The sequence below is a fragment of the Onychomys torridus genome, chromosome 1, assembly GCF_903995425.1.
Source record: "Onychomys torridus chromosome 1, mOncTor1.1, whole genome shotgun sequence".
Taxonomy (NCBI): Eukaryota; Metazoa; Chordata; class Mammalia; order Rodentia; family Cricetidae; genus Onychomys; species Onychomys torridus.
Genome location: NC_050443.1, coordinates 83665959 through 83692565, shown reverse-complemented (window position 1 = coordinate 83692565; position 26607 = coordinate 83665959). Strand labels below are relative to the sequence as shown.

General features: G+C 41.0%; 1 protein-coding gene and 1 pseudogene across 1 annotated transcript; one reads left to right on the top strand and one right to left on the bottom strand.

The window, feature by feature from the left end:
- Positions 1-339: 339 nt before the first annotated feature.
- On the top strand, positions 340-4595 carry LOC118576960 (ubiquitin carboxyl-terminal hydrolase 17-like protein A). The gene is given in 3 exon segments (XM_036177010.1): positions 340-343; positions 3167-4180; positions 4183-4595. Coding segments are annotated over 3 exon segments (1431 nt in total).
- A 19089-nt stretch (positions 4596-23684) lies between these two features.
- Positions 23685-24623, bottom strand: LOC118573190 (annotated as a pseudogene).
- Positions 24624-26607: the final 1984 nt, after the last annotated feature.

The following is a 26607-nucleotide window of genomic DNA, read 5'->3' as shown; positions in this document are numbered from 1 at the left end:
ATAAGCTGAAGGCAGTATCAGGACTGGGAAGTTTAAGGTGGGAAAGTGGTTATCAACAGTGGAGAATTTGGCTTTAGGAAGGGAGGGATAGCAGCATTGGGCTGAAAGGAGGAGGCTTCTGGGAGCTAAGGCATTGAGGATGGAAGGGGTGGCTATTGGAGCAGCCTAGCTGGAACAAGGCAGGGAAATGGTGGGCGGAATCAGTCACAGTATCTCAGAAACCAGCCTAAGGAAAACAGTTGCTGTGGCCCAGGCATGAGCCTAACAAAGCTACAGTTCCTGGAGGGACATGGGAGTTACCTGTTTGTTGTTAAGGAGTTTAAGAGAGGCTGACGTGCTATGGGTGAGAATTGACTCCTTCCGACTGGTTAGGCTCCACTGAGCACTGCAGAGTAGGGGGTGAACTGGACTGACTTAGGTGTGAATGTGGCCCAAGGCACATGGTCAGGGAGAAGGAGGGGGTGTTGGAACATTACTGGAGCTCACATAGTCTGAAGGATGTGGGGGACTCAGGCATCTATGGACAGATGGGACTGTAGCAGTTTCGCATAGTGCTTTGTTCACATGGATGACATTCATGGTTCTGTTCAGGAATTCATGACAATGCCTGTCAATGATTGCTGAATTGACTGTGACCAAATAACATCAGTTGTTTTTTCTGAGAGACCTGAAGCCTACCCCAAAGGTGTTTTCTACTCAGAAAAACTTCTGCTTCAAGAAACAATTGAGTATGAACCTTTTTGTAGACTTGTAGTCACTTCTAACTTATGAAGACAGACAGGATTCTCTACTATGTAACTGTAAGTTTTGTTTGAAAATTGATTTGTTATATATAATTTTACTACGTAAAAGTTAAAATCTTTTTTAAAAAAATGAAAAGGGGAATGTTACAGGGTGTTCTGTAAGTTAAATGTTTTGCTCTGATTGGTTAATAAATAAAACACTGAGTGGCCAGTTTCCAGGCAAAAAATGTAGGCGGGACAAGGAGAGCAAAAATTCTGGGATGTGGAAGGCTGATTCAGAAAGATGCTGCCAACCACTGTCATGAAAAGATGTTAAGATACCGGTAAGCCATGAGTATATAATTTTACAGATTAATAAAAATGGATTGATTTAAGATATGAGAACAGTTAACAAGAAGCCTGCCAGAGGCATACATTTTATAAATAATACAAGTCTCTGTGTGTTTACTCAGTTGGGTTTGAGTAACTGACAGACTGGTGGGTGAGAGAGATTTGTCCTCACCCTGGGCCAGGCAGGACTTGAGAAAGGTCATTGCTTTAAAGGGGATGAAATTGATCTAGTGTGATTGTGGCAATATGCTGGGGTTAGATGGGTGATTTAATCACTTGCAGAGTAGTTACACAACAGAGGGCTGAAGGCACTGTAAAAAACCAAAAACAAAAGAGAGAGTAAGAGAGAGGGGGGACGAGAGGATGAAGAAGAAGAAGAAGAAGAAGAAGAAGAAGAAGAAGAAGAAGAAGAAGAAGAAGAAGAAGAAAAAGAAGAAGAAAAAGAAGGAGAAGAAAAAGAAGAAGAAGAAAAAGAAGAAAGGGAGAGAGAGAGAGAGAGAGAGAGAGAGAGAGAGAGAGAGAGAGAGAGAATGCTTTAGGATGCAACGGGTTTTGATGGATTAGCCTGAATCCATATTAGGGTAAAAAGCTACATTGTTATAATTTCCGAACAAGTTATTTCTATTGGCTACATATTTCAAGTTTGACTCTAACGTACTCTACTCTGAATAGATATGATGTTCGTTATGTCAAGGAACCTTGAGAAGTTTTGCCAAGATGATCTGTCAAATAATCTAATCTGCTATCTGTTTCTGTAAACTTTTCCAGAAAAATCCTTGTTACAAAATCCCCATTTTATGTTTTTCCCTATAAAATGGGCCTGAAAAGTTAAGCCACATCGTACTCTGAAATCCTGCTTTGCAGCATAGTAAATATATATGCTCCCTAAATGAAGCTTGCTTAATTGGCTTTAATTAGGTTGGTACTTTTTGTTCTTGAACTACAGGGTCAAACATTCACTAATGAGATTGTGGTGTGAGAAAGATGAATTTTCTCTTAAATCATCTTTGCTTTCTTTCTTTTATTTATTCTTCTCTCCTTCAATACACCCCAACAGCAATTTCCCCTCCCTCCACTCCTCCAAGTGTCACACCCCCCACCCTGAGTCCATCCTTGGACATTGGTGGACCAGCCTGATTCCATCTTAAGATCAGGAGCTGTCTTACAAGGTGAAAAGGAGTTCTTTTTGGTTTGCTGTAAAAGTTAATTTTCTATTTCCTGGAAATTGACCTGATCATAACTTCAACCTTCCTGCAGTTCAACTTGGTCCCCACCTGACTGTGCCTTGAACTACACACCATCCCCACACCACCAAAACTTTTTGCCAAAGAGTCTCAAACCATCATCTCCTTTTATATTTGATTTACAAAGTTCTTATGTTGACAAATTTCTCTCTGGAGACCCCAGACTTTGCCCTGTAAAAGGAGCTTAGAGATAAGTTGCTGATGATCTCTCGAGACAGACATGGGCGGTTGGGTTAGCAAGTTAGAAGCCTCCCTGGCCATGTTTTGGTGTACACAGAAGTAAAGGCTGCTTCCTTCAACCCAGAACAATTCAGGTTGGTGGGTTTTACTTGTCTTTGGTGGGATCAACAACATGAAGGAGACTCTTGTATGGCAAGTCTAATCATCCTTTCTTGATGTGATGTTTTTTTTTTTTTTTAATCTTTTTTCTACAAGGAAACCCCAAGCTGTAGACCCCTAGGGCAAAGGATCTGACTCCAGGGAAGTGGAAACAAAGAGAAGAGATTTCAGTGCTGCTTTGCATAAGCCACACCTTAAATTGCACTAGGCAATTGGAGGCTTGTAGGGGATTGGCTGTCCTGGCAGGGATTAGTGGGAGTGGCCACGAGGCTGGTATATAAAAGGATCAGCTTTTGGACACAGCCCTCACTTGTAGTGCTTCTTAGAAGGGAACAGCATCCTTCTAGTTGCTGAGAAGACTCCCGCAAGGTGTTCAGAGTTGACTTCTGGAGACACGGAGGCAGCTCAGTGGCTCACAGAAGGTGAAGCTCACTGTCAGATCTTTACAGCAAGCAGGTCCTCATTGGACACTGTAGACCCTGAAGTCTCTTTCTTGTTTTTATCATTCAGCAGGTTCAAATGATTCAACTCCTGCTTCCCCAGACCAGTATCAGGATAGAACTCAGGTTGCAGCTGAGAATGCTGCCAGGAAGAAGCACAGTGTGAGTTTGGAGAAGCCTGAAGGTATGGGTGCAGGTCTCCTGAACACGGGAAACACCTGCTACCTCAACGCAGCGGTGCAGTGTCTGACACACACACCACCTCTTGCCAACTACATGCTCTCCTGGGAGCACTCTGGGAGCAGTTGTCACCAGGGAGACTGCACAATGTGTGCCATGGAAACTCATGTGACCCAGAGTCTCCACCACTCTGGGGATGTCATGCAGCCCTCGAAGAAGCTGACTGCCACCTTCCACAAGGGCAAGCAGGAAGATGCCCACGAATTTCTGATGTTTACCTTGAACACCATGCACGAATCCTGCCTTCGAGGGAGCAAGCACTCAGAAGCCCCATCTCAAGCCAGCAGCATGATCCATGAGCTGTTTGGAGGCTCATGCAGATCTCAAATCAAGTGTCTCAGCTGCTGGGGCACCTCACATTCTATGAACCACTTTCTGGACATCCCCCTTGATATCCACGCAGCTCAGACTGTGAACCAATCTTTGGAGGCATTAGTGAAGCCCGAAGAGCTGAGTGGGGAAAATGCCTACCACTGTGACCATTGCCAGGAGAAGGTGCCAGCTTCAAAGACCCTGACGATTGAGACAGCCTCACAGGTCCTTCTGCTGGTATTGAATCGCTTCTGCACCTTCACAGGTGGCAAAGATGACAGGAATGTAAGTTACCCAGAGTACCTTGACCTGAGGCCATACATGTCTCAGCCTGAGGGAGGACCGTTGTGGTATGCCCTCTATGCTGTGCTGGTCCATGCTGGTGTGACTTGTCACTGTGGACATTACTTCTCTTATGTCGGAGCTGGCAATGGCAAGTGGTATAGGATGGATGATTCTCAGGTCGATGTCTGCGACGTAACTTCAGTCCTGAGTGAGCCTGCATATGTGCTCTTCTATGTCCGGGAGACTGACCAGTAGGCACAGACATCAAGGCTCAGGTTGACTTTGAGAACAGAAAGCTCAACAGAGGGTCCCAGGTGGGAGCTGCAGAACCACCAGCACACATGGAGAAGACAGCAGTGCAAGAAATCTCCTTGCAGCAGTGGAAAGTGCTTCAGGAACAGAACCGGCCACAAGCAGTGCTGAACCTCAGAAGACTGGAACCCACTCTGCCAGCCAATGCAGTTGTGATTCACCAGCCCAGATACACAGGGCATGGGTGCAAAACAGATCCCGACAAGGAGAATTACCCACCTCACTATTCTACCAGATTCCTGCCTGCTCAGGGAGCCATGAACACTGGACAGCTCTGCAGTCAGGGAGGAACATCAAGAGGCAAGAAGAAGGAGAAGAAGAAGCAAGGATGGAGGCCTCTCCCTGTGTAGTAGGACTCACTGCAATCACCGGCCCATGTTCTGTGGAAGAAGCCCTGGGTGCAGGAGTCAGACCTGTTCCCAGGAAGGCAGACTGTCTCTCCCTTCTCCTGTGTCCTTGTCTAGCCTTGCCGAGTCCCTAAGGATGACTGTTTAGATGTGGAAGAAACTTCCCAGGGTCCTAGGATGAGTTAAACCACACAAAGCTTCTGGTTTCCTAGGGCTGGTCTGCAGAGTCCTGTACTGGAACTCAGGGACTCTGAGCAGGACAGAGGCTAACTCACCATCCACAGTGTTTTGATGCAGGATTTGTATTCAGCCAGCAAGGTGTGGGCCAAACCACCTTCTCTAGCTGTTTCCTGTAAAACTCTTTCCTTTGGTTCACTATGTAGAACAAACTGTGGGGATTTTTTTTTATTCCAAGTGGTTGAGCAGCAATTATTTAGACCAATAAAATTCTGGAACTTCACATTCTTTGTGGGTCTTTTCTTGTGGTATGAACTCAAGTCACTTTGGATATATTCTTAGAAATGTCTACTCAGGTTAGAAATGGAAAAATCAGAATCTGGTTCCTTTGCATCCAAAGGAGATGAGATCCAGTGTGACTGTATCAGCATGATGGGACTAGATTGGTGATTCAATCACCTGCATAGGAGTTAGACAGCAGAAGTCTATAGGCTCCATAAATTTTTGTCAGTAATTAGAGTTTTTTGAGGGTATAAATACTACATTCATGTGCATCTTAAAGTTGCTCGAATGCTTATTCCCTTTTTCCTCATATATACTAAAGAAGCAGAATATAGGTTAAAGGTCATTTTTGTCAGTGTAGACATTCGAAATGAACAAGCTCCTTAGAGATCAGATAACCTTGTTGATCAAGTGACTGTGACTGGACCATACAAAAGAGACTGAAGCAATATGCTCTCTCTATGATTTCAGCCAACCTCCTGAAAGTAGCACTGTGTCTGGTGTGGGCTTCAGGATTCTACAGCTCAAAGAACCTGCTTGATTGACCAGTGCAAGATATCTAAATCTCAAGTGTCATTCCTTTATCAGATCTTGCTTGAAAATCTTGGTTAAATATGTTTGGTGGATAGCACACAGCTTAATCCCACTCTGACGATTCAGACAGCTTTCTTAGTTCCAGGCCAGCCTGGTCTACAGAGCTAGTTTCAGGAAAGGCAAGGCTACACAGAGGAAAAGAAAGAAAGTAAGAAAAGAATAAAGAAAGAAAGAGAAAGACAAAGAGCAAAATGGAGAAACAAGAGAAAAGAGAAGGAAGAAATAAACTTGTGAGTTATTTGGAACAAATATGGCAACCTGGTAGACCAGTCTGATTAGTTTAAAAAGCCTTTAAATGATTAAAAAAAAAAGCTTGGTGTCAGATATCAGGATGAAAGCTGTAAGATCAGAGAAGCAGAGCAACTACCCACTATATAGATAAACTTCTTTCCTCTAGGAATCCTCACACTGAAATTGACAAAGCCACTGTCTCCACTCCCCCTCACCACTTCCTCTCCCCAACCAGGCATATCAATTCTTATATCCACCTCCCTAGTGAGGGGATTAAAGGCGAGATCACCCAACACCTGACTGTTTCTCTTCTAGACCAGATCAATGTCTCATAGCCAAGGATGGCCTTGAACTCCTGATCTTCCTGCTTCCTTCTTCCAAGTGCTGGGATAAAAGGTCTGTGCCACCACTGCCTGGCCTATATAGCTGTGTAGTGGATGGCTCCACCCTCTGATCTTCAGGCAAGCATTATTTGTTAAAGCACAAACAAAATATCACTACCAATGGGGCCTCCAGAAATTGAAAAGTTACTATATGGTGAATGACACATCCAGAGGGCAAAATGGCAGCCTACAATATGGTCAAAGTTCTTCATTCCCTTTAATCTCAGGAGTGACGCACAAAGTAGAAAGATATATAAGGTGTGAAAACCAGGCACCAGTGTTAGTTAAGCATTTGGCTGGTTTAGTATTCAGGCTTTGGAGCAGCACAGGTCAGCTAAGCGCCAGTGGAATGAAGATTCAGAAGCTTGCTGTCTGAGGAAACAGACCAGCAGAGGAACTGGCGAGGTGAGGAATCTGGCTTGTTCTGCTTCTCTGATCTTCCAGCATTCATCCCAATAACTGGACTCAGATTTGATTTTATTAATAAGAACTTTTAAGATTCCTGCTACAAAGTGACCTTAACTGGACCAAACAAAAGAGACTGTTAAGCAATATGGACTTTGTGTGTTTTCAGCTAACCTCCTGAACGTAGCACCCTCTCGGGTGTAGGCATTAATTCTACAGTGCATAAAAGCTGCTTGATAGACCAGTGCAATACAGCTGGATCTCAGTTTTGATGCCTTATCAAATTTTGCTTGAAAATCTTGGTTAGAGACTTGAAGTTGCACACACCTTTAATCCCAGCACTCAAGATCACAGGCAGATCTCTGTGAGTTCCAGGCCAGACAGACAAGACTACACAGAAAAAAAAAGGAAAAAGAAGAAAGAAAGAAGGAAAGGAAGGAAGGAAGGTGTGTGTGGCCCACTGACAGTCAGCTGGGTAGCTAGGTAGAGGCTTGCAGATTGAAGAGACAATGAAGAAGACAGAAAAGAGTCAAGAGGTCTGCAGGTCATTGCCAGACAGCCCCAAGATTATTTAACAGCCTGTGTGGTATTGTGTTCCACTAATTATTGTGCACCCTAATAAACTTATCTGAGGTCAGAGAACAGGACAGCCATAATATTAAACAAAGAATATAGAGAGTGGTAGCACACACCTTTAATCCTTGCATTCCAGCTTCAGAAATACCTCTGGATCTCTGTGAGTTCAAGGCCATATTGGAAACAGCCAGGCTTGGTGACACAGGTTTTAATCCCAAAAAGTGAGCCTTTAATCTCAGGGAGTGATGGCAGAAAACAGAAAGATATATAAGGTGTGAGAACCAGAAACTAGAAGCATTTGGCTGGTTATGCTTTTAGGCTTTTGAGCAGCAGTTCAGATGAGATTGATTCTGAATGAGGACTCAGGAGCTTATAGTCTGAGGAAACAGGATCAGCTGAGGAACTGTGGAGATGAGGTAGTTGTGGCTTGTTCTGCTTCTCTGATCTTCCAGCATTCACCCCAATAACTGGCCTCAGGTTTGATTTTATTAATAAGAACTCTTAAGATTTGTGCTACATCTGGTGCCCAATGTTCGTGGTATGAAGTCTTGAAAAAGCTGCTTGCCTGTGACCTTGAAGGCCGCTGCTCAGACTGGAGTTACCCTCAGCCAGTTGTGGTGAGGCACACTGGTTGGATTTACTGAAGGAGGCAGAGGCAGGAGGATCCCGAGTTTGAGGCCAGCCTGGGATCTTTCTAAGGAGAAGCAGCAGCCAAGGCCCAGCCCCAAACGGTGGCGGTGGAACCATGGACGCAATGGCTGCTGCTCAGAGATGCTGGATCCTTCTCATTGTTTTGTTGACTGAGGTGATGCTGCTACCTGGGACAAAAGGCTTACTGCTGCTGGTTCAGAGAAGAATTGCCAGGACCAGCATGTTACAAGAAAGCATCAGCAAAGATCAATTTGAAAAAGTTTGGCAAAACAAATGGTGGGGAGAAATTGCTGTGAAGATTTTCTCTGCTAGGGAAGAACATTCGTGGTTCAGAGAGACAGACATTTATCAGACTGTGATTATTCCAAATCAAAGAGGAGGCACAAAAAATTCTAAAGGGAACCATGACCACGCCTAACAACAACTTTGAAAACATCAAAAAGAAGACTCTGGTCTACAAACTACTCTGGACAATTGTGAGATGACTAGCTGAGATGATCCAGCCTGACAGACTAGTGGAACAAGGACTTGAGACAAGCCCTGAACTTTCCCATTATGCAGAGACTGGACAAATGAAACAGGATTTGACAATTAACCCCAAAATTGTCTTTTCAGGGTCCCCTAGAGATGTCTTCACCCCCAGAAAGCAGGGAGTCATTTTAAGAAAACTATACCCATATTCTGAAAAGGTGTGGTGGGTGATTTTTGGTTGTTTAATAACTTATGGATAATTGGCATTGTTTATGACAGTTTACTTACAAGTTGTTAATTGTTAAGGTCAGGAAAAAAGCTGAACAAGGAGATTAGCTTCATAGTTTTTGTTTCAAAAAAAAGAAAAAGAAAAGAGAATATAGATATGAGTTAGAATAATGTATCTACTTTGAAAAAAGATGAAGAAATAATAAGACAAATGGGTAGATAAATGAATCTACACTAAAAAGCAAAAGGGAAAGATATAAAAATGACAAAAGTTAGATTATTGAATCTATTACGGAAAAAAGGGGAATATGGTTATGATAAGATTAAAAGGTCAATTATTAAATCTACTTTTGAAAATGAACTTCTTGTTTTAAATAGGATAAGTAATGAATTTTTTGTCTGAATTTATGTAATATAACTGAACATACATTGTTAATATATATAATGGAGTTTTTGTCTGAATCTGTCAAATGTTAGTGGACTAGACATTGCGAATGTAATTCTTGACTGTATATATTGTATATACTTATTGGATAGTTTTTCTTGTATTAGTTATAAGCTTTTTAAAATTTTAGTCAAAAAAGGGGGAAATGTGGTGGTATTGAGTTCCCTAATATATTGTGTACCCGAATGAACTTATCTGGGGTCAGAGAACAGGAGAGTCACAATATTAAATATAGAATATAGAGAGTGGTAGCACACACCTTTAATCCTAGCATTCCAGAGTCAGAAATCCCTCTGGATCTCTGTGAGTTCAGGGCCACATTGGTAATAGCCAGGCATGGTGACACAGGTTTTAATCCGAGAAAGTGAGCCTTTAATCCTAAGAATTGAGGGCAGAAAGCAGAAAGGTATATAAGGTGTGAAAACCAAGAACTAGGTTGGTTAAACATTCAGGCATTTGAGCAACAGTTCAGCTTAGATTAATTCTGCATGAGGACTCAGATGCTTCCAGCCTGAGGAAAAAGCATCAGCTGAGGAACTGTCAAGGTGAGGACCCTGTGGCTTGTTCTGCTTCTCTGATCCTCCAGCATTCACTCCACTACCTGGCCCAGGGTTTGTTTTATTAATAAGACATCCTAAATATTTGGGCTACAAGTTAGTATTAGAACACCCAAGATTACACAGAGGAAAAGAAGAAGGAAATAAAGAAAATGAAAGAAAGAAAGAAGGAAGGGAGGGAGATTGAAGGAAGAAAAGAAGAAATAAAGTAAAGAAGGCAAGAAAAGGAAGGAATAAAGTTAGGAGTTCTTTGGAATGGACATGGCAATCTGATGGAGCAGCCTGATTCCATATTAGTATAAAAAGCCATTTGTTATAAGTTGTTTCTGATGCTACAATGTTCAAGTTTGACTCACTAGTACTCTACCCCCAACGAGATAAGGTGTTCTGTCAAGGAACCTTGAGACATCCTGCTGACATGATTTGTCAAATAATCTAATCTGCTATCTTCATCCATAAAAGTCTCTTGTACAATCTTTATATTACAACATCCCCATTTTAAATTTTTTCCCTAAGAGGTGGGCTGAACCCTAGGTTAACCCTCACTGTATTCTCAAATCTCATATTGTAGTGTCAGCAATATGCATAGTAAATAAAGCTTGCTTATTTGGCTTTAATTGGAGAGGAGATTTTTGTTCTCAGTAGGCCTGATCAACAGCTCACTGATGAAATTCTGGTGTGAGGGTGACAGCATTTCACTTAAATCATGTTTGTTCCCTCCCTCCCTCCCCCTTTCCTTCCTTCCTTCCTCCCTTTCTTCCGTTCATTCTTTCTATTTATTTTTGTTGCATACATTGTATTCAGACTCCATTTCCCCTTCCTCTACTTTTCCCAGTTAACCCCACATCTCACCTCTCCCCTAGACCTGTTCCTCCTCCATTTTCTTTCAGAAAAGAGCAGGCCTCCAAAGGATATCAACCTAACTGGGCATAGCCAGACACAATGTAACTAGACACAAACACTCATATCAAGGCTGGATGAGGCAACACAGCAGCAGGAGAAGGGTCCCATGATCAGACAAAGACTCAGAGAAACCCCCACTCCCACCGTTAGGAGTTTTACAACACCACCAAACCGAACAACCATAACATATATGCAGGGGACCCAGCTAAGACCCCTGCAGGCTCCTTGACTGCCCCTTCAGTCTCTCTGAGACCTTTTGAGCCCTGCTAAGTTAATTCTGTGGGTCATGTTCTCTTTGAATCATTGAATTCTCTTTCTCCTACTGCTCTTCTGTAAGATTTCCTGAGCTCTGCCTAATGTTTGGCTGTGGGTCTCTGCATCTTCTCCCTTCAGTTGGTGGGGTGATGATTAGGATAAGAACCAATCTGTGAATATTGCAGAATGTTTCAGTAGGAATCATTCTTTTATTTATTTATTTAATTATATTTGTTTGCTTGTATGTTTGTGTGTTTATTTTGCCAGTTATATCTGGTTCTACAATCCAGCCTCAGGCTCCTGCCCATCCTTGCAGCCTAGGCTCCTCATGACTTGGTCCACAGGTTAGACCAGTAATTTGTTGGCCACTCCCACAAGTTCTCAGTAGCATTGCTCCAGCAGATCTTACAGCTGGACAGACTGTAATTTAAAGGTTTTGTGGTTGGGTTGATGTCCCAGTCTCACTAATAGGAGCCATGCCTGGGTATAGAAGATAGCTAGGTTGGATTCCATATCCCACATTACTAGGAAACTTTGCTGTAGTCACTCCTGTGAGTTCCAGGGAAATTGTGTTGCACTGGTTTCTACATGACCTTCCAAATGTCCCCTTAATTCCACTCATCTCTCCCAGTCCTCTCTCCCTCCTTCCTTCTCCCTCCAGCCTGATCCCTCCTGTTCTCATCCCCTACACACCAGTCCACCAACAAAATCTATTCTACTTCACCTTTTATAGAGATGGATGTGTCCTCATAGAGCTCTCCTTACTCCTTAGCCGATCTGGCTCTGTGGATTTTAGCATGATCATCATTTACTTATGAAGTAATTTCCCAATATTGTTCACAGTGGCTTCATTTATAATAGCCATGACCTGGAAACAACCTTGATGTCCCTCAACTGAAGGATGGAAAAAGAATATGATGTACATTTATACACTGGAGTATTAGTAATCTGGTAAAAAAAAAAAAAGTCATCATAAAATAATCAGGTAAATAGAACAACACTGAAACATCATCCTGAGTGAGGTATCCCAAACACAGAGAGACAAACAATGTATGTACTCACTTATAAGGTATATTTTCTTTTCTTTCTGTTTTTGTTTGTTTGTTTGTTTGTTTGTTTGTTTATTGTTTTTGTTTTTCGAGACAGGGTTTCTCTGTATAGCTTTGAGCCTTTCCCGGAACTCACTTGGTAGTGCAGACTGGCCTTGAACACCCAGAGATCCGCCTGGCTCTGCCTCCCAAGTGCTGGAATTAAAGGCATGTACCACCACTGACCGGCTCAAGGTACATTTTCTTGAACAGAGTTTGAAAGCATTAATCATTCTTAAAGTGAAAATGTCACACAATGCTTCATTTTCAAGGACCTAAGCATCAGGTTTAAAAATGTTGGGGATGTAGAAAATGGAAACAGGCTGAAGGGATAGCTCAGCCATTAAAGGCTAGGCTCACAACCAAAAATATAAGAAAATGGAAACAAGCACATTGTGGGATCAGCATTAGTGGGCACACACTCTTGTCATGTACTTAATTAAATTTCTTTGGTTATTTGTTTTTATTTGGTTTAGGAAATCAAGGACAACTGGATGGTCAGGAATTAAAGCCAGCCTGAGAAGAGAAGAAGCTCAATGTCAGTATCAGAGAGCTTGTCTCACAACAAACACAAAGTAGGATTTCCATGGTGTGGTCCACCTAATTATTAATCTTATTTCTTTGGAGTCTGAGGTAGGAGAATTGCTGAAGGAATCATTTCAGTGTATAATCCAAAGTGAATTCCAGGCAATTCATATTTGTACAATTTGTGAACTCATAATTTTCTAGACCTCCCTTTCTTTCTATAATCATGTCTTCCACAGGTCACAATTTCTACTGATTTTGTGCATAATTTCTAGATGAAAACTCACTGTTTGGTATGCCACACATTTACCCTTGGAATACAACCATTTACTTGTTTGTTTGTTTGTTTGTTTCTAGACAGGCTTTCTCTCTAGTTGTGGATTTCCTGAAACTCACTCTGTGTCTCCTGAGTGCTGGGATTAAAGGCATGCACCAATATACCTGTGCTACAACAACCATGAAGGGTCCTGGAATATAAAAATATAAAGTTATAAACTTAAGAGATAAAAACTGACAATCACAAGATCTAAAAGTTAACTGCTAACACTGACTGTCTACTTTACAGCCAGCTCCTCTGTGAACATCCAGGGATTAACTTTTAACCCTCTTGATGCTTATAGCCAACAACTTCCTGGACCAAAATTAACTTTTAATAGTTGTTTCTATGTGACTCCTAGCATGCACCCCATACCTGACACTATAAAAGGGGGTCAGTACTCACTTCCATAGCCACAGGCACCAAATTTCAACATTGACTGTTTTCTCATCTAGCTGATAAGCTTTCCTGTCCCTTGATGTTTTATTTTAATTTAAACTTTTTATTTTTTTATTTTTCTGGAATAAAGTTTTCTTCTGGTTTACTAGACATTGTTGGTCTTTCCTCCATTATTGTGTGACCCCAGACAAAACACCATTTAAAAAGAAACAGTCTCTCTCCCTTCTTCCATTCTCCTCATCTTCTTTGTGGACATCTTTTTCCTCCTCCATCTTACCCTCCCCCTTTTCTCTACTTTTTCCTATCCCCTTCTTTCCCCTCTCTACAGCAATCCTATCTGCCATTTCCCTCCATGTCTACCTCCACCTGCCTACTCCTCCTCAAAGGAATGTTGCCTCTGGGCCCTTTCCTTTTCCATTCTGATATTTAATTAAAAACCTGGGCTGAGTTCCACACTCCCTTATCTGAAGTTCTGCCTAAGATAGGAGTGAAAATCTTCTAATGGCAGATCTCCTCATCCTTTCTTTATTTGATATGGTTTTATATTTCCATGACAATGAAAACTCAAGCTTAAGACACCTAGGGAAATGGCTCTGTCTCCAGGGAAATGGGCCCTATGAAGCTCCAACTTCAGAGTTGCTTTGCATAAACCACACCTACTGAGGCAATTAGATATTTGCAGGGGATTGGCTGTTTCAGCACCATGTTAGTGGGTATAGCCACAGTACTGAACTATAAAAGGGTAAGGATTTGGGAATTAGTAGGGTTTTTTTGTTGTTGTTGTTTGTTTTGTTTTGTTTTGTTTTGTTTTGTTTTGTTTTTGTTTTTTAGGGTATGGTACTTCATTGATGTGTTTTGTAAAGATGGGCAAATGCTAGGTCCCATTGTTACTGATATGTTGTGGGGAATTTCTCAGTCCCACTCAGGGCCAACAGTCTGGACAAATCCCTCCCACAAGCAGTCTTGTACCTGCTTATAAAATAATTACTCAGAGGCTTATATATTAATCACAAACTGTTTGGTCCAGGCTCAGGCTTCTTACTAGATAGCTCTTCCAATTTCAATTCACCCATTTCTATTAATCTATGTATCACCACTTGCCACGTGTTTACATTACATCTTGCTTCCCTGAGAGGGTTCAGCATCTCCTCTGACTTTGCGTTTCTCCTACCTGTATCTCTGCTTGGATTTCCTGCCTGACTCTAAGCTGTCCTGCCTTAGGCCAAAGCAGCTTATTTATTAACCAATGGTAGCAATACATATTCACAGCATACAGAAAGACATTTCTTAGCACTGATATATTTTTATAGAAATATAAAAACTTTCCTTTTAGAAAGAGGCTATAGAATTGAGGTCATTTTTTCACTTTTCTTCTCTCTCTCTCTTATAGTGATATTTTATTTGTATTGAAATGTGATTTTATTTGTATGTCAATAAAGTTGCCTTGAGGTCAGAGCAAGCCAGAGCAGAAGCCGAGCAGTAGTGGGGCACGCCTTTAATCCCAGCACTTGGGAGGCAGAGCTAGTCGGATCTCTGTGTGTTCAAGGACACAGCCAGCAGGGCAGACACACGCCTTTAATCTCAATACCAACCATAGACGACCTGGAGGTCTGTACAAACAGGCAGTGACAAGGAGGTCATGTGGCTGGGTTTACAACCAATGAGAAAACAGAACAGAAAGTCTTTAAATAGACAGGACACACAGAAGTAGGTCTCTGGCGGAGAGGAAGAACCACAGAAACAGTGAAGGGTAAGGTTTTCCGCTCTTGCTCTGACCTTGTGGTTTAACTCTGCAATCGGTTCTGTGTTTCTTATTTAACAAGCCGGATACATCTACTCTCTCTCCCTCTCTCTCTCTCTCTCTCTCTCTCTCTCTCTCTCTCTCTCTCTCTCTCTCTCTCTCTCTCTCTCTCATTTTTTGAGATAGGGTTCCTCTGTGTAGTTTAGTGCCTTTCCTGCAACTTTCTCTGTAGCTCGCAGAGACTGAACTGACAACCAGGAAGCCTGCATGGGACTGACCACTAGTAGGCCCTCTGCATATATATTATACTTGTACAGCTTGGTCTTCTTGTGGGACTCCTAACAGTGTGAATGCGGTCTGCCTTTGACTCTTTTACTGGCTTTTGGGACCCTACTCCTCCTACTGGGTCACCCTGCCTGTCCTTAATACATGGGGAGGTGTTTAATCTTACTGCAACTTGATATGCCATGTTTTACTGGAATTTGTAGGAGACCTGTCCTTTCCTGTATGGAGACAAAAGAGGAGGGAATTGGGGGAGAATGGGAGGGAGGGACTAGGAGAAAAGGATGGGGCTAGGAAGATTTCCACAGAGATGTAAAAACAAACAAACAAATAAATTTTAATTAAATTAAAAAAAAAAAAACAAGTTCAAAGTCTCAAGCTGGACACATAGCTTAACAGTTAAAAGTATTTGTTGTTCTGTATGAGACCAGAGCACTTATATCCAGCAGCTCACAATCATTTGTAATTCCAGCTCCAAAGGAGCCAACTTTCTCATCTGGCACCCATGGGCTTCTCCACTCATGTGCACATACCTATACACAGACACATAAACCTAATTAAAAGTAATACAACTAAAAATTTGAAGTTCAATGTCTGTTTACAAAAGGAAACCAGAAAACTGCATTTTCTGTGCGTATAAAAACTACAGAAGCAGAGTCAAGACTAGTTGAGACTGGGATACACCTCTCAGTTTTAGTCAGAATCCTATCTGCTCATCATGAATGTAGTCAGCCTATTTTCCTAATTGGGTCATTTGTTAACTTGATTTTTTATGTATTTATTTTTCTGTGTACTATGAATATTAACCCTCCGTTAATGGCCAGTTGTCAAAGATTTTCTCCTATCCTGTGGGCTCTTTCTTCATCTGACTGATTGGTTCCTTTCTATACAAAAGCTTTTTAGTTTAATGAAGTCCACATTTGTCAGTACTATTTTACCTTAATTCCTGGTCAAATAGTCCCTTCATAAATGCATTCTTACATTTTTGGAATATAATGTACTGCGTATGTTTTCTTCTACAAATTTCAGTGTTTCATGTTTTACCTTAAGTTCTATGATCCATTTAGAATTTATATTTTGTGCACGATGATAGATATGAATCTATTTTTATTCTTTTTCACATGAACATCCAATTTTCTCAGCAGCAGCATTTGTTGATGGCTACCAGTATTCATTTCTCCAGTGTGCATGTTTGGCATCTTAGTCAAATGACTATAATTGCATGACTGATGTTTGGATGTTCTATTTTGTTCCACTGATCAACGTATCTAGGTTATTTTTTTGTGCATGCGTGTGTGTGTGTGTGTGTGTGTGTGTGTGTGTGTGTGTGTGATGCATTTTTTATTACTATAACTCTGTAACATTTCTTGAAATCTGGAATAGGAATCACTCCAGCATTTCTTGTACTCATTTCTTTCTTTGGCTGTCAAGGGTCTTCTGTGTTGCCATAAGAAATGTGAGATGTTCTGTTTTCTATTTCTGTGAATAATGTCATGAGAAGTTTGAATGAGAATCCACTAAACCTATAAATAACTTATAGTAGGATGAATACAGACCTGAAAAATAGTTTTCAAAAGAAGAAATAAAAATGTCTAACAAATATGTTAAGAAGTGTCTAACATCCTTAGAAATTAGGGAAAGTCAAATTAAATCTACTGTGATATTTCATCTTACTCAGTTCACAATGGCAAAAGTTTAAATAATATTATAAAAAAGACAAAAAATGCTGGTGACAGTACAAGGAAAAGGAACCCTGATTCACTTTGGGTGAAATTGTAAACTGGCCCAACCACTACAGAAACCAGTGTGGAGAATTCTCAAAAAGGTAAAACTACCATATGACTTTGCTATGTGAGCTCTTGCAATACACACTAAGGTATACCTTACACACTCTAAATCTTTCCAAGTTGCCCCTAGTTCTTCGCAAACTCAAACTCATTACCTCTTCTTTAATTATCATTGTTATACACATGTACACACACATAAACACTCACACATGCACAACATGCTAAATTCATTTAGTTTTGCTCATATGTATATGTGTTTAGGAATGACCAACTTGAGATTGGATAACTTATCAGGGAGCTTGTGGCTAAGATACAACTGATTCTTCCTATTCCAGCAGCCATTTATTTAGTGTAGTTCTTCATTTATAGCCAAATATCAGCTGAGTATACTGCTATATAAACCTGTAGGGGTGCATATCCAATCCCCCCAATTACCTCCAGATTATCAGATACCATTTTTCTAGAACTGCTTCTCAAAACAGAGCAACAACAATAAGACTTCAGACCAAAGTTATATGTGTACCAGACTGCTTGAGGTGCTAACAGGACAAACAGATGTTTCTGAAAGGACTATGAATTTAGTTGTTGGGATTGTTGCGTATCAGGATCCTTTCTATGTGAAAGCAAAAGGGTGCTGAAAATGAACATTCAGGAGTACTGAGATGAAAACATCTTTAAGATTTAGGTCTGAAAAGTGAGTGATGATTTTAGGGATAATGGAGAGGAAACCTAAGGGTTAGAGACTTAAGGGTGTGAATGAAAAATGGTGAATGGAGCAAAGGTCCTGGGATTGGTAGGTGGAAGGTTCTGTTAGGCTTTCTTGACTAGTGAAAATTGTAGTGTGTTTGGGCAAGGAGGTGGGGCAAAGAAATTATGTGTTTGAGGCCTAGTCAGAGGCTGGTTGGGGTAGGGAGTATTGGGGTTTGTGAAAATATACAGAAGGGTCTTTGAGTATGATAGAGAGGGGTTTATGGTGTGCAGCAAGGGAAGAAGAGGTGGTATCCCACACAGTGGGAAGAAACTAGAGAAGGAGGCAGAGGACAAGAGCGGTTTGGAGATTTTTGAGGAAGGGAAGGAGGTGGCACACAGGAGTGTCCTGGGAGCTATTGTCAGAGAAAAAAAGCAAAGTTCATGTCAATTTTGAGAGGACATCCTGTCTTAGTAAAGGAGTAGGACATGAGGGAATGAGCAGAAGCACTTTACAAGAATGAAGTTAAGGGAGGGGTCTGGAGGGGTCTGGAGGACTGGTTGTATATTTTGACTTTGGGTGAGGGAGAGGGGATAAATAGCACAGAGAGAAGGAAAGAATCTGAAATAACTTTTCATAAGCCTTAAATCACTATCTCGGAGTTGTAAGTGACTTTCATTTTCTTAGACTGCCATAATTTTAAACATATATGTATATATATTGAGTTAGTTTCTTAGGTTTGTCTACCCTGTATCATTTATTTTTCCTTGACCTACATAACTTGTCTATTTTTAAAAACCTTTAGAAACTGACATCTTTAGTGTGAAGCCTGTCATCAAGGTAAACTCTACTCATGAAATGGACTGACCTGGCAGCTGGGTGTTTGCTGTTGTTAAAGATTCAGTTTGTCATCAATGCCATCAGAGATCTGTGAAGTTTAAATTTGAGGAGGAAGTACAATTTAAATGATTTTTGTATCAATTAAAATGACAGACTTACTTACTTAGACATTTGTGTGAGGCTTCTGTCGTTCATTACAGGAGAAGTTGGTCTTCAGATGTCAGACAAGAATAGCATTTAAGCTTCAGTTGTCCCACAGAATAGAGGTCCTTGAGATGTCAGTCTCAGGTCTGAATTATTCCTGTAGAGGAAGAACGAAGAAAAATTGACTCTACTTTGATGAGTACACCCATCAATCCAAAAGCGTCCCACAGTTTATGCAGGTTCCTGGTGGCAGGTGAGGCATGGGCAGTTTTGTCCAGTAGTTAGCATTATCACATTCCAGGTGGATTCAATTCCATCTATTTTCTTTGGGACCTTAAAGTTTTTTGTTAGGAGATTGTCTCTGTTGTGGGAAGTTTTTATTGTTTTTGTTGTTTCAACATTTTAAGTGCCATGTTCAGCATTTTGGTAAGGAGTTTCAAGGTCAAGTATCTATTAAGTACAGCTAAACTAGACAAACTTTGTTAGCAGTTACTTATTTTCAGAGGCTTAAGTTTGAAAACACACACAGAGGAGACTAAATAAAGCTTATTTGTGCAATTAATCATGATGACAAGTATAGTTCTGAGCACATTAAACCATATGATTATTCATGAGGTAACTGATAATTAAGTTGTATGCTTTATCTTTAACAGTTCATAATAAGTTAATATAGCTTTTATGAGATTAGGACTTGCAGCTTTATACCTGTTAAGTTTGAGCCTTAAAGTTAGAGTTGAAGATTTAATAGCAGATCTTTTAGCATGAAAATAGACCACAGACTATAAATGTAGTCAACTTTTTCATTACAGAATATTACAGTTCTTATATGAGTAAGTTTAAACTAGAGGCATATCAGAACCAGAAAGGTTAATGTGGGAAAGTGGTAAGGGTCTTCGCAGAGGGAACTGTTATCACAAAGCCATAAATTATACTATAGTTTAATTGGTTATCAACAGTGGAGAATTTGGCTTTAGGAAGGGAGGGGGCGAGCATTGGGCTGAAAGTAGGAGACTTTGGGGGCTAAAGGCATTGAGGATGGAAGGAGGAGCTATTGGAGCAGCCCAGCTGGAACAAGGCAGGGGAAAGGTGGGCTGAGTCAGTCAGAAACCAGCCTAAGGAAAACAGTTGCTGTGGCCCAGGCATGAGCCTAACAAAGCTACAGTTCCTGGAGGGACATGGGAGTGACCTGTTTGTTGTTAAGGAATTTAAGAGAGGCTGATGTGCTATGTGTGAGCATTGACTCCTTCCTACTGGCCAGACTCCACTGGGCACTGTATAGTGGGGGGAAGCAGGTGACATGGGAGTGAATGTGGCCCATGGTACGTGACCAGGGAGAAGGAGATGGGGCTGTTGGAACATTATCAGAGCTCAGGTGGTCTAAAGGAAGTGGAGGACTCCCTCGCCTGTGGACAGTGGGGAATATAGTAGCCACTGTAATTCAGGCCTGAGAAGCTACAGCCTCTGTTGGGCTCTGTAGCACCATGGGTTGGATTAAACAGAGGTAGTGGGTAAGGGAGAGGTGAGAGCTGAGAACATAGAGGCTGATCTCTCTGGCCTTGGTGAAATCTGGGTGGATGGTTCCTTGCCTGGGTTCAAAGGACAGAGTTTCAGTCTCAGGAGCAAAAAGTCAGGGGTAGAGACTGAGGACTTGAGAGCAAGGGGTATATGGGATCATGAACAGGAGGAGTACAGGGGTGGAGAAGGGCAAGAGCAGAGGCGTAGAGGTTCTCTATCCATTTTCCTGTGTACTCACAAAAGTTGTAAAGATCCTGAATAATGTTGACCCAGAGAGTTCTTATATGGCCATTTAAAATGATTATCTAGTGGATAGAGGCCAAGCCTGGGTACTATAGTGAACGAGCTTAGGGGATTTGATGTCTGAGAGTTTTAGCCATTTGAGATTCTGGAAGAGACATCCCAAAGGTGAGCCAGTCAGATTGGAGGGGGTGGAGCCCATCACCCTTGGTGGTAGGTGGGCCAAAGTCAAGAGGGACCAGATTTCCTTTGTATCTTGAGAGAGTGAAGAGGGCTCTTTGGGGGGGAGTGGGTCATCACCCAGACTCTGTCACCAAGAGAGGGATCCCAGGGGATTCAAGGATAAATCTGAAAACTGTCAACAGGTTTTTGGGAGGGGGAAAGGGAACTGGATTCTGGCAATAAGACCACCAAAAGTGAAAGGGAGAAGGCCCCTACCATACCAGACTGGATAGAATGTGCCTAGCTAGCAACCAGTCCATGGGAGTCTGCCATAACCAGTGAAGATCACAGTGGGATACAGTCTCCTCAGTCCCACAGGATAGTGCAGGGACACTGAACACTCAAGGGCTGTCACCTGAGAACCTGGAAACTGTTTAGGACAGTCAGGGTGTGGGACTTACCAATCAGCCTCTGTTGGATGAAAGAATAGGGTGCCAGAAAGACTGGAATGTGTGAAAAAAGGTTGGGGGTTACAGGTTTATGTAACTCTTGGCATCAATGAAGGAAATCCTGCATGAGGAGTCCCTTCTGGACCCTGGACTAGGCACAAACCATACCCAAACACCTATTTTAACAGAGAGATCCTTTATTAAGCAGGGAAAAAAGTTAAAGTGGCTGCTTTCTGACTCAGGCAGAAAAACAGCAGCAAATGACCTTGTAGGTATAATTTTTTAAGAGAAAAAAGGGGGAGGTCTGTGTGAGAATGGGCTAGGATGCAGGGGTACATTTTGACTGGGTATTTTGATTAAGTGAACCATAGGGGACTTTTGATTGCTGGACTTCAATACTTTGATAGTTGAACCTCAGCAGTCCACCTCAGCAGGAGGAAGAGGCCAAGGGAAGAGACCTGGGGACTAGCTTTAGGAATGTAATCTAGTGGGTTTTTTTTGTTTTTTTTTTTAGCAAGGCAGAGGGAATGGGAGAGATGAGAAAGGCCTGCTAGAGCCATGCTTGCCATGCTTGAACTGGCCAGAGTCCCTTGATTTTCCCACTGAGGTCCTTGACAAGGTAGTATCCTATGTGATTGTTTCATTAAAATTAATATTTAATAAAGGAAAAATACATTCTCGTTTTAAAGCATTACCTATCATAAGGGTATCTAAACAAATCACCGTTCAAATGGGAGAAGAATCTGAGAGCTGGACCAAATTGTTCACATCACTAGTAGTTCATTCACTACAAGAGAGGTTTTCAGGGAGTCTTTGTTCCAGAAATGGCCATACCATTGTTGCTTTGGAAACAAGAATGACATCTATATTTTTGGAGTAGGCATTGCAACCAAATGTTCTTAGCACTTCAAAAGTGAAAGTGAAAAATGTGTATTAAAATGATGGCATTTGTCAAACTTCTTGAAAAGATTGTAATGTTTCTTTTTCTTTCTTTCTTTCTTTCTTTCTTTCTTTCTTTCTTTCTTTTTTTTTTTGGTCACTGCTGAAGAACTTGGACTTTGTAGTGGGGTACCCATTATTACTGAAGGAAATTAGTTTTGGTAAGATAATAAGACAATGAATACAGCCACTGATGTATTATGGTATAGAAATCAGATGCAGAGTGTTTGGAGTCCAGTGGGGAATGAGGTGGGATTACATTAGGCATGAGGATGCCTGGCGAGTTCAAGTCAATAAAAGGAAATATTATTTTATGAACAATATTTGATAGTTCATTGTTTATATGTTTATAAAAATTTACGGGCTGGAGAGATGGTTCAAAAGTTAAGAGCACTGACTGTTCTTCCAGAGGTCCTGAGTTCAATTCCCAGCAACCACATGGTGACTCACAACCATCTGTAATGAGATCTGGTGCCCTCTTCTGGCCTGCAGCCATACATGCTGCATACATAATAATAATAAATAAATAAATCTAAATAAATTTACTAAGGTAACTATACTGTGTGTGTTTTGTACTTAAGATTTTGAAAACAAAAATATTCATTGGTAAGCAACTACTCTGTGAGTAAGAAGATAATAAGGTAAGGTCTACACAAATAAAAATGTGGAAAATGGGTTTATTACTGAGGTTCCCTCTCATAAATCACAAGAAACACAATGTAGAAAGGGTTGGGCAATACAAGATACTTAACACAAGGTGAATGAACCAAAAACTAAATTTATGAGTCTGGGAGTTGCTCTAGGGAACTTTGGGTTTGACTCTTACTTGGGGAATATGATTTATATGCATGTGATTGCATCCATTCCTGAGAAGCTTAAATCCTCTACCACATTGATGCATCTATGAAGCTGTCAGTCTTCCTGACCCTTCTCCTCTTTCCCTCTCACCTTTCCCACTCATCCTTCCTTATTATCTCTCCCTTCCTCCACTCTCCACCCTCTACATTTCTATATTTATGTCTTTATCTATTAGTACTAAACACATACACACACACACACACACATACACCTCTCTACAGAGAATGAACTAGTTCATTTTGAACAGTAGCTTCCTTTGAGAAAGAGCTCATAGATGGTATAGGCATGGAAAATGGAAAGCCTTAAAAATGTTAAGTACCTTGTTGGTTTTACATTTTCAGAACCTAGTTTGTGATACATAATAAAATACCAGTAAAATTATGGATTGAAAACAAGCAATTGAGAAACACTGAGAGAATATTAAAACTACTAAAAACCAGTAATATATAACATAATATGTATGATATATACATAACATGATATCATATCATATCATATCATATATATGATAATATCAATAGAATTGATTACATCCTGTGCACCAGCTCAGGACTAAACTGGAAAAGAATGAAACTCTTCAGATCAATTGTGTCAAGCCTTAGGCATTCTACAAGTTCTCTTTTAGTTAGTTAATTAGTTAGTTGGTTAGTTGGTTAGTTGGTTAGTTGGTTAGTTAGTTAGTTAGTTAGTTAAAGAAGTTTCCTGGCATTGAACTCAAGTTGTCAGGCTTGGTGGCAAGTGCCTTTACCTGTTGGCCCTTCCTGCTGGCCAGCATTCCGCACATTTTCATAGTGATTTTTTTCATATTCATTATACTATATGTTCTGTATTAGGTATACAGAAATAATAAATGTAATAACACTAATGTCATAGGTTATTTTTTCCTGTTACAATATTGTGTAGTTAATACATATAATCCTTTCTCCCCAGAGGAAGATGTATCTCTGTGAGATGACTTACGTCAACTTTTCTTCCAAAAGATGCTTAAAACCTGCTCCCAAATTTGCTTAGTCCTCACCCCATAGATGACAGGATTCAGGGCAGGGGGAACAACAACATATAGATTAGCTAGGAGAATGAATATGAATGTATGCAGGAACATTCCTGCCAAACCTGTGGGTCATGAAGGAGAAAAAAGCTGGAGTGAAGACCAGGATGACACAGATATGGGAGCCACATGTGTTAAGCGACTTGAGCCTCGCTTCCTGGGAAGGCAGGCAGAAGACAGCGTGTAGGATTCGCATGTAGGAGATGGCAATTAGAAGCACATCAGCAAGCACCACTGATATAAGAATCAATCCAAATATCATATTTACCTTTATGTTGGCACAGGCCAGACGAGCAATTCCCATATGTTCACAGTATGTGTGAGGGATTATATGGTGTCCACACAAAGGCAGTCTCAAAATGAGAAACACCAGAGGAATGACCAACATGAAATTTACTCCAAATACCACCACCAGGATGAGACCAATCATTCTGTTTGTGAGAATCAGGCTGTACCGCAAGGGATTACAGATGGCAACATATCAGTCAAAGGCCATGGCAACCAGTACAACAGTCTCCATTGCGGTGAATATGTGGATGAAAAACATCTGGGTCACGCAATCCCCCAAAGCTAATCTCCCATAAATTAAACCAGAAGAAGCCCAGCATCTTTGGAATTGTGGATGTGGATAAGCCCAGATCGATGGAGCCCAACATTGCCAAGAAGTAAAACATGGGCTGATGAGGACTGTGTTCATTCTTGATCACAAACAAGATAGTGATGTTCCCAACAAGGGCAATCAAATACACAAAGCCAAAAGGTAAACCGATCCACACATGCATCTCTTCAAGGCCTGGAAAAAAGCAAGAGGAAAAAAGAGGGGTGGAACTCAGTGCCATTTAAACAGGACATTCCTCTCTGTTCTTTGAAATTAGAGAGAGAGAGAGAGAGAGAGAGAGAGAGAGAGAGAGAGAGAGAGAAACTCAACCTTTTCAAATGTATATATGCATATATTAACCATACATGTGATCATATGCGCGCGTGCACACACACAAACACACCTATTATGATGAAAGTTCTTTCATAAAAGGTGATATTTGAATAGATGAATATGAATGGGAAAGATTTAGCTTAAGTTAGCAATTAACAGTAAACATTTAAGATATGGGAGGACAATGATTTTCCTTCTTGAAAGAATGTTTGTTTACACTGAGAATTAAACCCAGGCCTTGAACATGCTAGACAAATGCTCTCCCACTGAGCTACAGTCTCAGTCGGTGTAAAGAATGTACTTACGTGAACACTAGATATCCTGCAGTCCCTTGGAACCAGTGTTACTCCTCTCCAGAGATGCTGTGGGTGATGCTAGTAGCAACACCACGAACAGACACCACCTCAAACAATCAAAAAGCAGCTCAGAAATTTTCATACAACTCCCCACACCCCTACAAAACTAATCAGTATTACAACCTCCACCCTCTTTGTTTTCATCATTTTACTTATTTTGCAGTGCTGGAATCAAGGTCACAGTGTTATGTATGCTAGATAGCTACTTGAAATTTAAATAAATATAGTAACACAAATGAAGAAAGACAGGAAGGAAAGGAAGAAGAAAGGGGAAGGAAAGAAGGGAGGGAGGGGAGGGGGGAGGGAGGGAGGGAGGATGAAAGGAAGGAAGGAATTTTGTAGACATCTGAAACATGGAATGACAGTGATGGCAATCACTTTTGGAGAAAGGGATTTAGGACACTTAGTACCTTTCTCTTTGGGGAACTGGGAAGCAGTTTTGTGAGGAAGAGTAAAGGAGATTTGCTTTCTTCTTCCTTTGGTGCAAGAAAGATATGGCAGATTTCCTTCCTTCCTTCCTTCCTTCCTTTCTTTCTTCTTTCTTCCTTCCTTCCTTCCTTCCTTCTTTCTTCTTTCTTCTTCTTCCTTTCTCCCTCCCTCCCTCCCTCCCTCCCTCCCTCCCTCCCCCTCCTCTCTTTTTTTCTTTTCTTTTTTTTGAGATAAGTGACACCTAGGTTCAAATACACAGATGAGGGAAATATATATATATATCCCAGAGCATTTTCAAACATCCTACTTAAATGCCTGTAGATATTTAACTCTTTACAAAATCTACTTTTTTTTTTTTTTTTTTTTTTTTTTTACAAAATCGACTCTTCCAAAAGAGGACACAATGTTGGGTAGGTAGGTAATGGGTGGTGGTCCTGAGAAGAGTGGGGGAGTGGACCAGATGATCAAAATACATTGTATAAAATTCTCAAAGAACTAATGAAAACATCTACAATGACATAAAATAATGTACCTTATATTAAACTTTGTTTAATCTATCCTTGTATACAATTTAAAATTAAGAAGTAACAACATACAAGACATTATACTTACCCCAGCATTCAAACATCTGCCAAAGTCTACATCTGTGCTACATAGTCTGAAAAATTCCTCTTTCCCACAGGTTTGACAGCACCCCAGAAGTGTCCTTTATCCCTGTTTGATTAACTTTATCTCTTTTGTTTCAGCACCTTACACCAGAGCCCAGACCTGAGCAGCAACTGCTTTGGCCATAATCTGTGGCCTCTCAAGGAAGACAGAGAAGGACCCCCCCCCCTTCTGACTTCATTGTGTGTGTTGTCCCTGAAAAGAAAAAATTATCCTTCTGTTGCAGCACACTTTTCACTGACAGCCTATGGCTCAAAAACCTTAATTCCCTGATGATTTAAACTTTCCTCTTCTTGAAAGAAAATAGTTAATCCTCATGTGACTGTATTTCTGAACCCTGAAATTGATGACAACCACCTCCCACTATTAGTCTGCACTTTGATTATCCCTATAGACTCTCTCACTAAGCTCTGTTTTCAGTGAGCAGCATTAAGTCATCAAAGATGATTTGGAT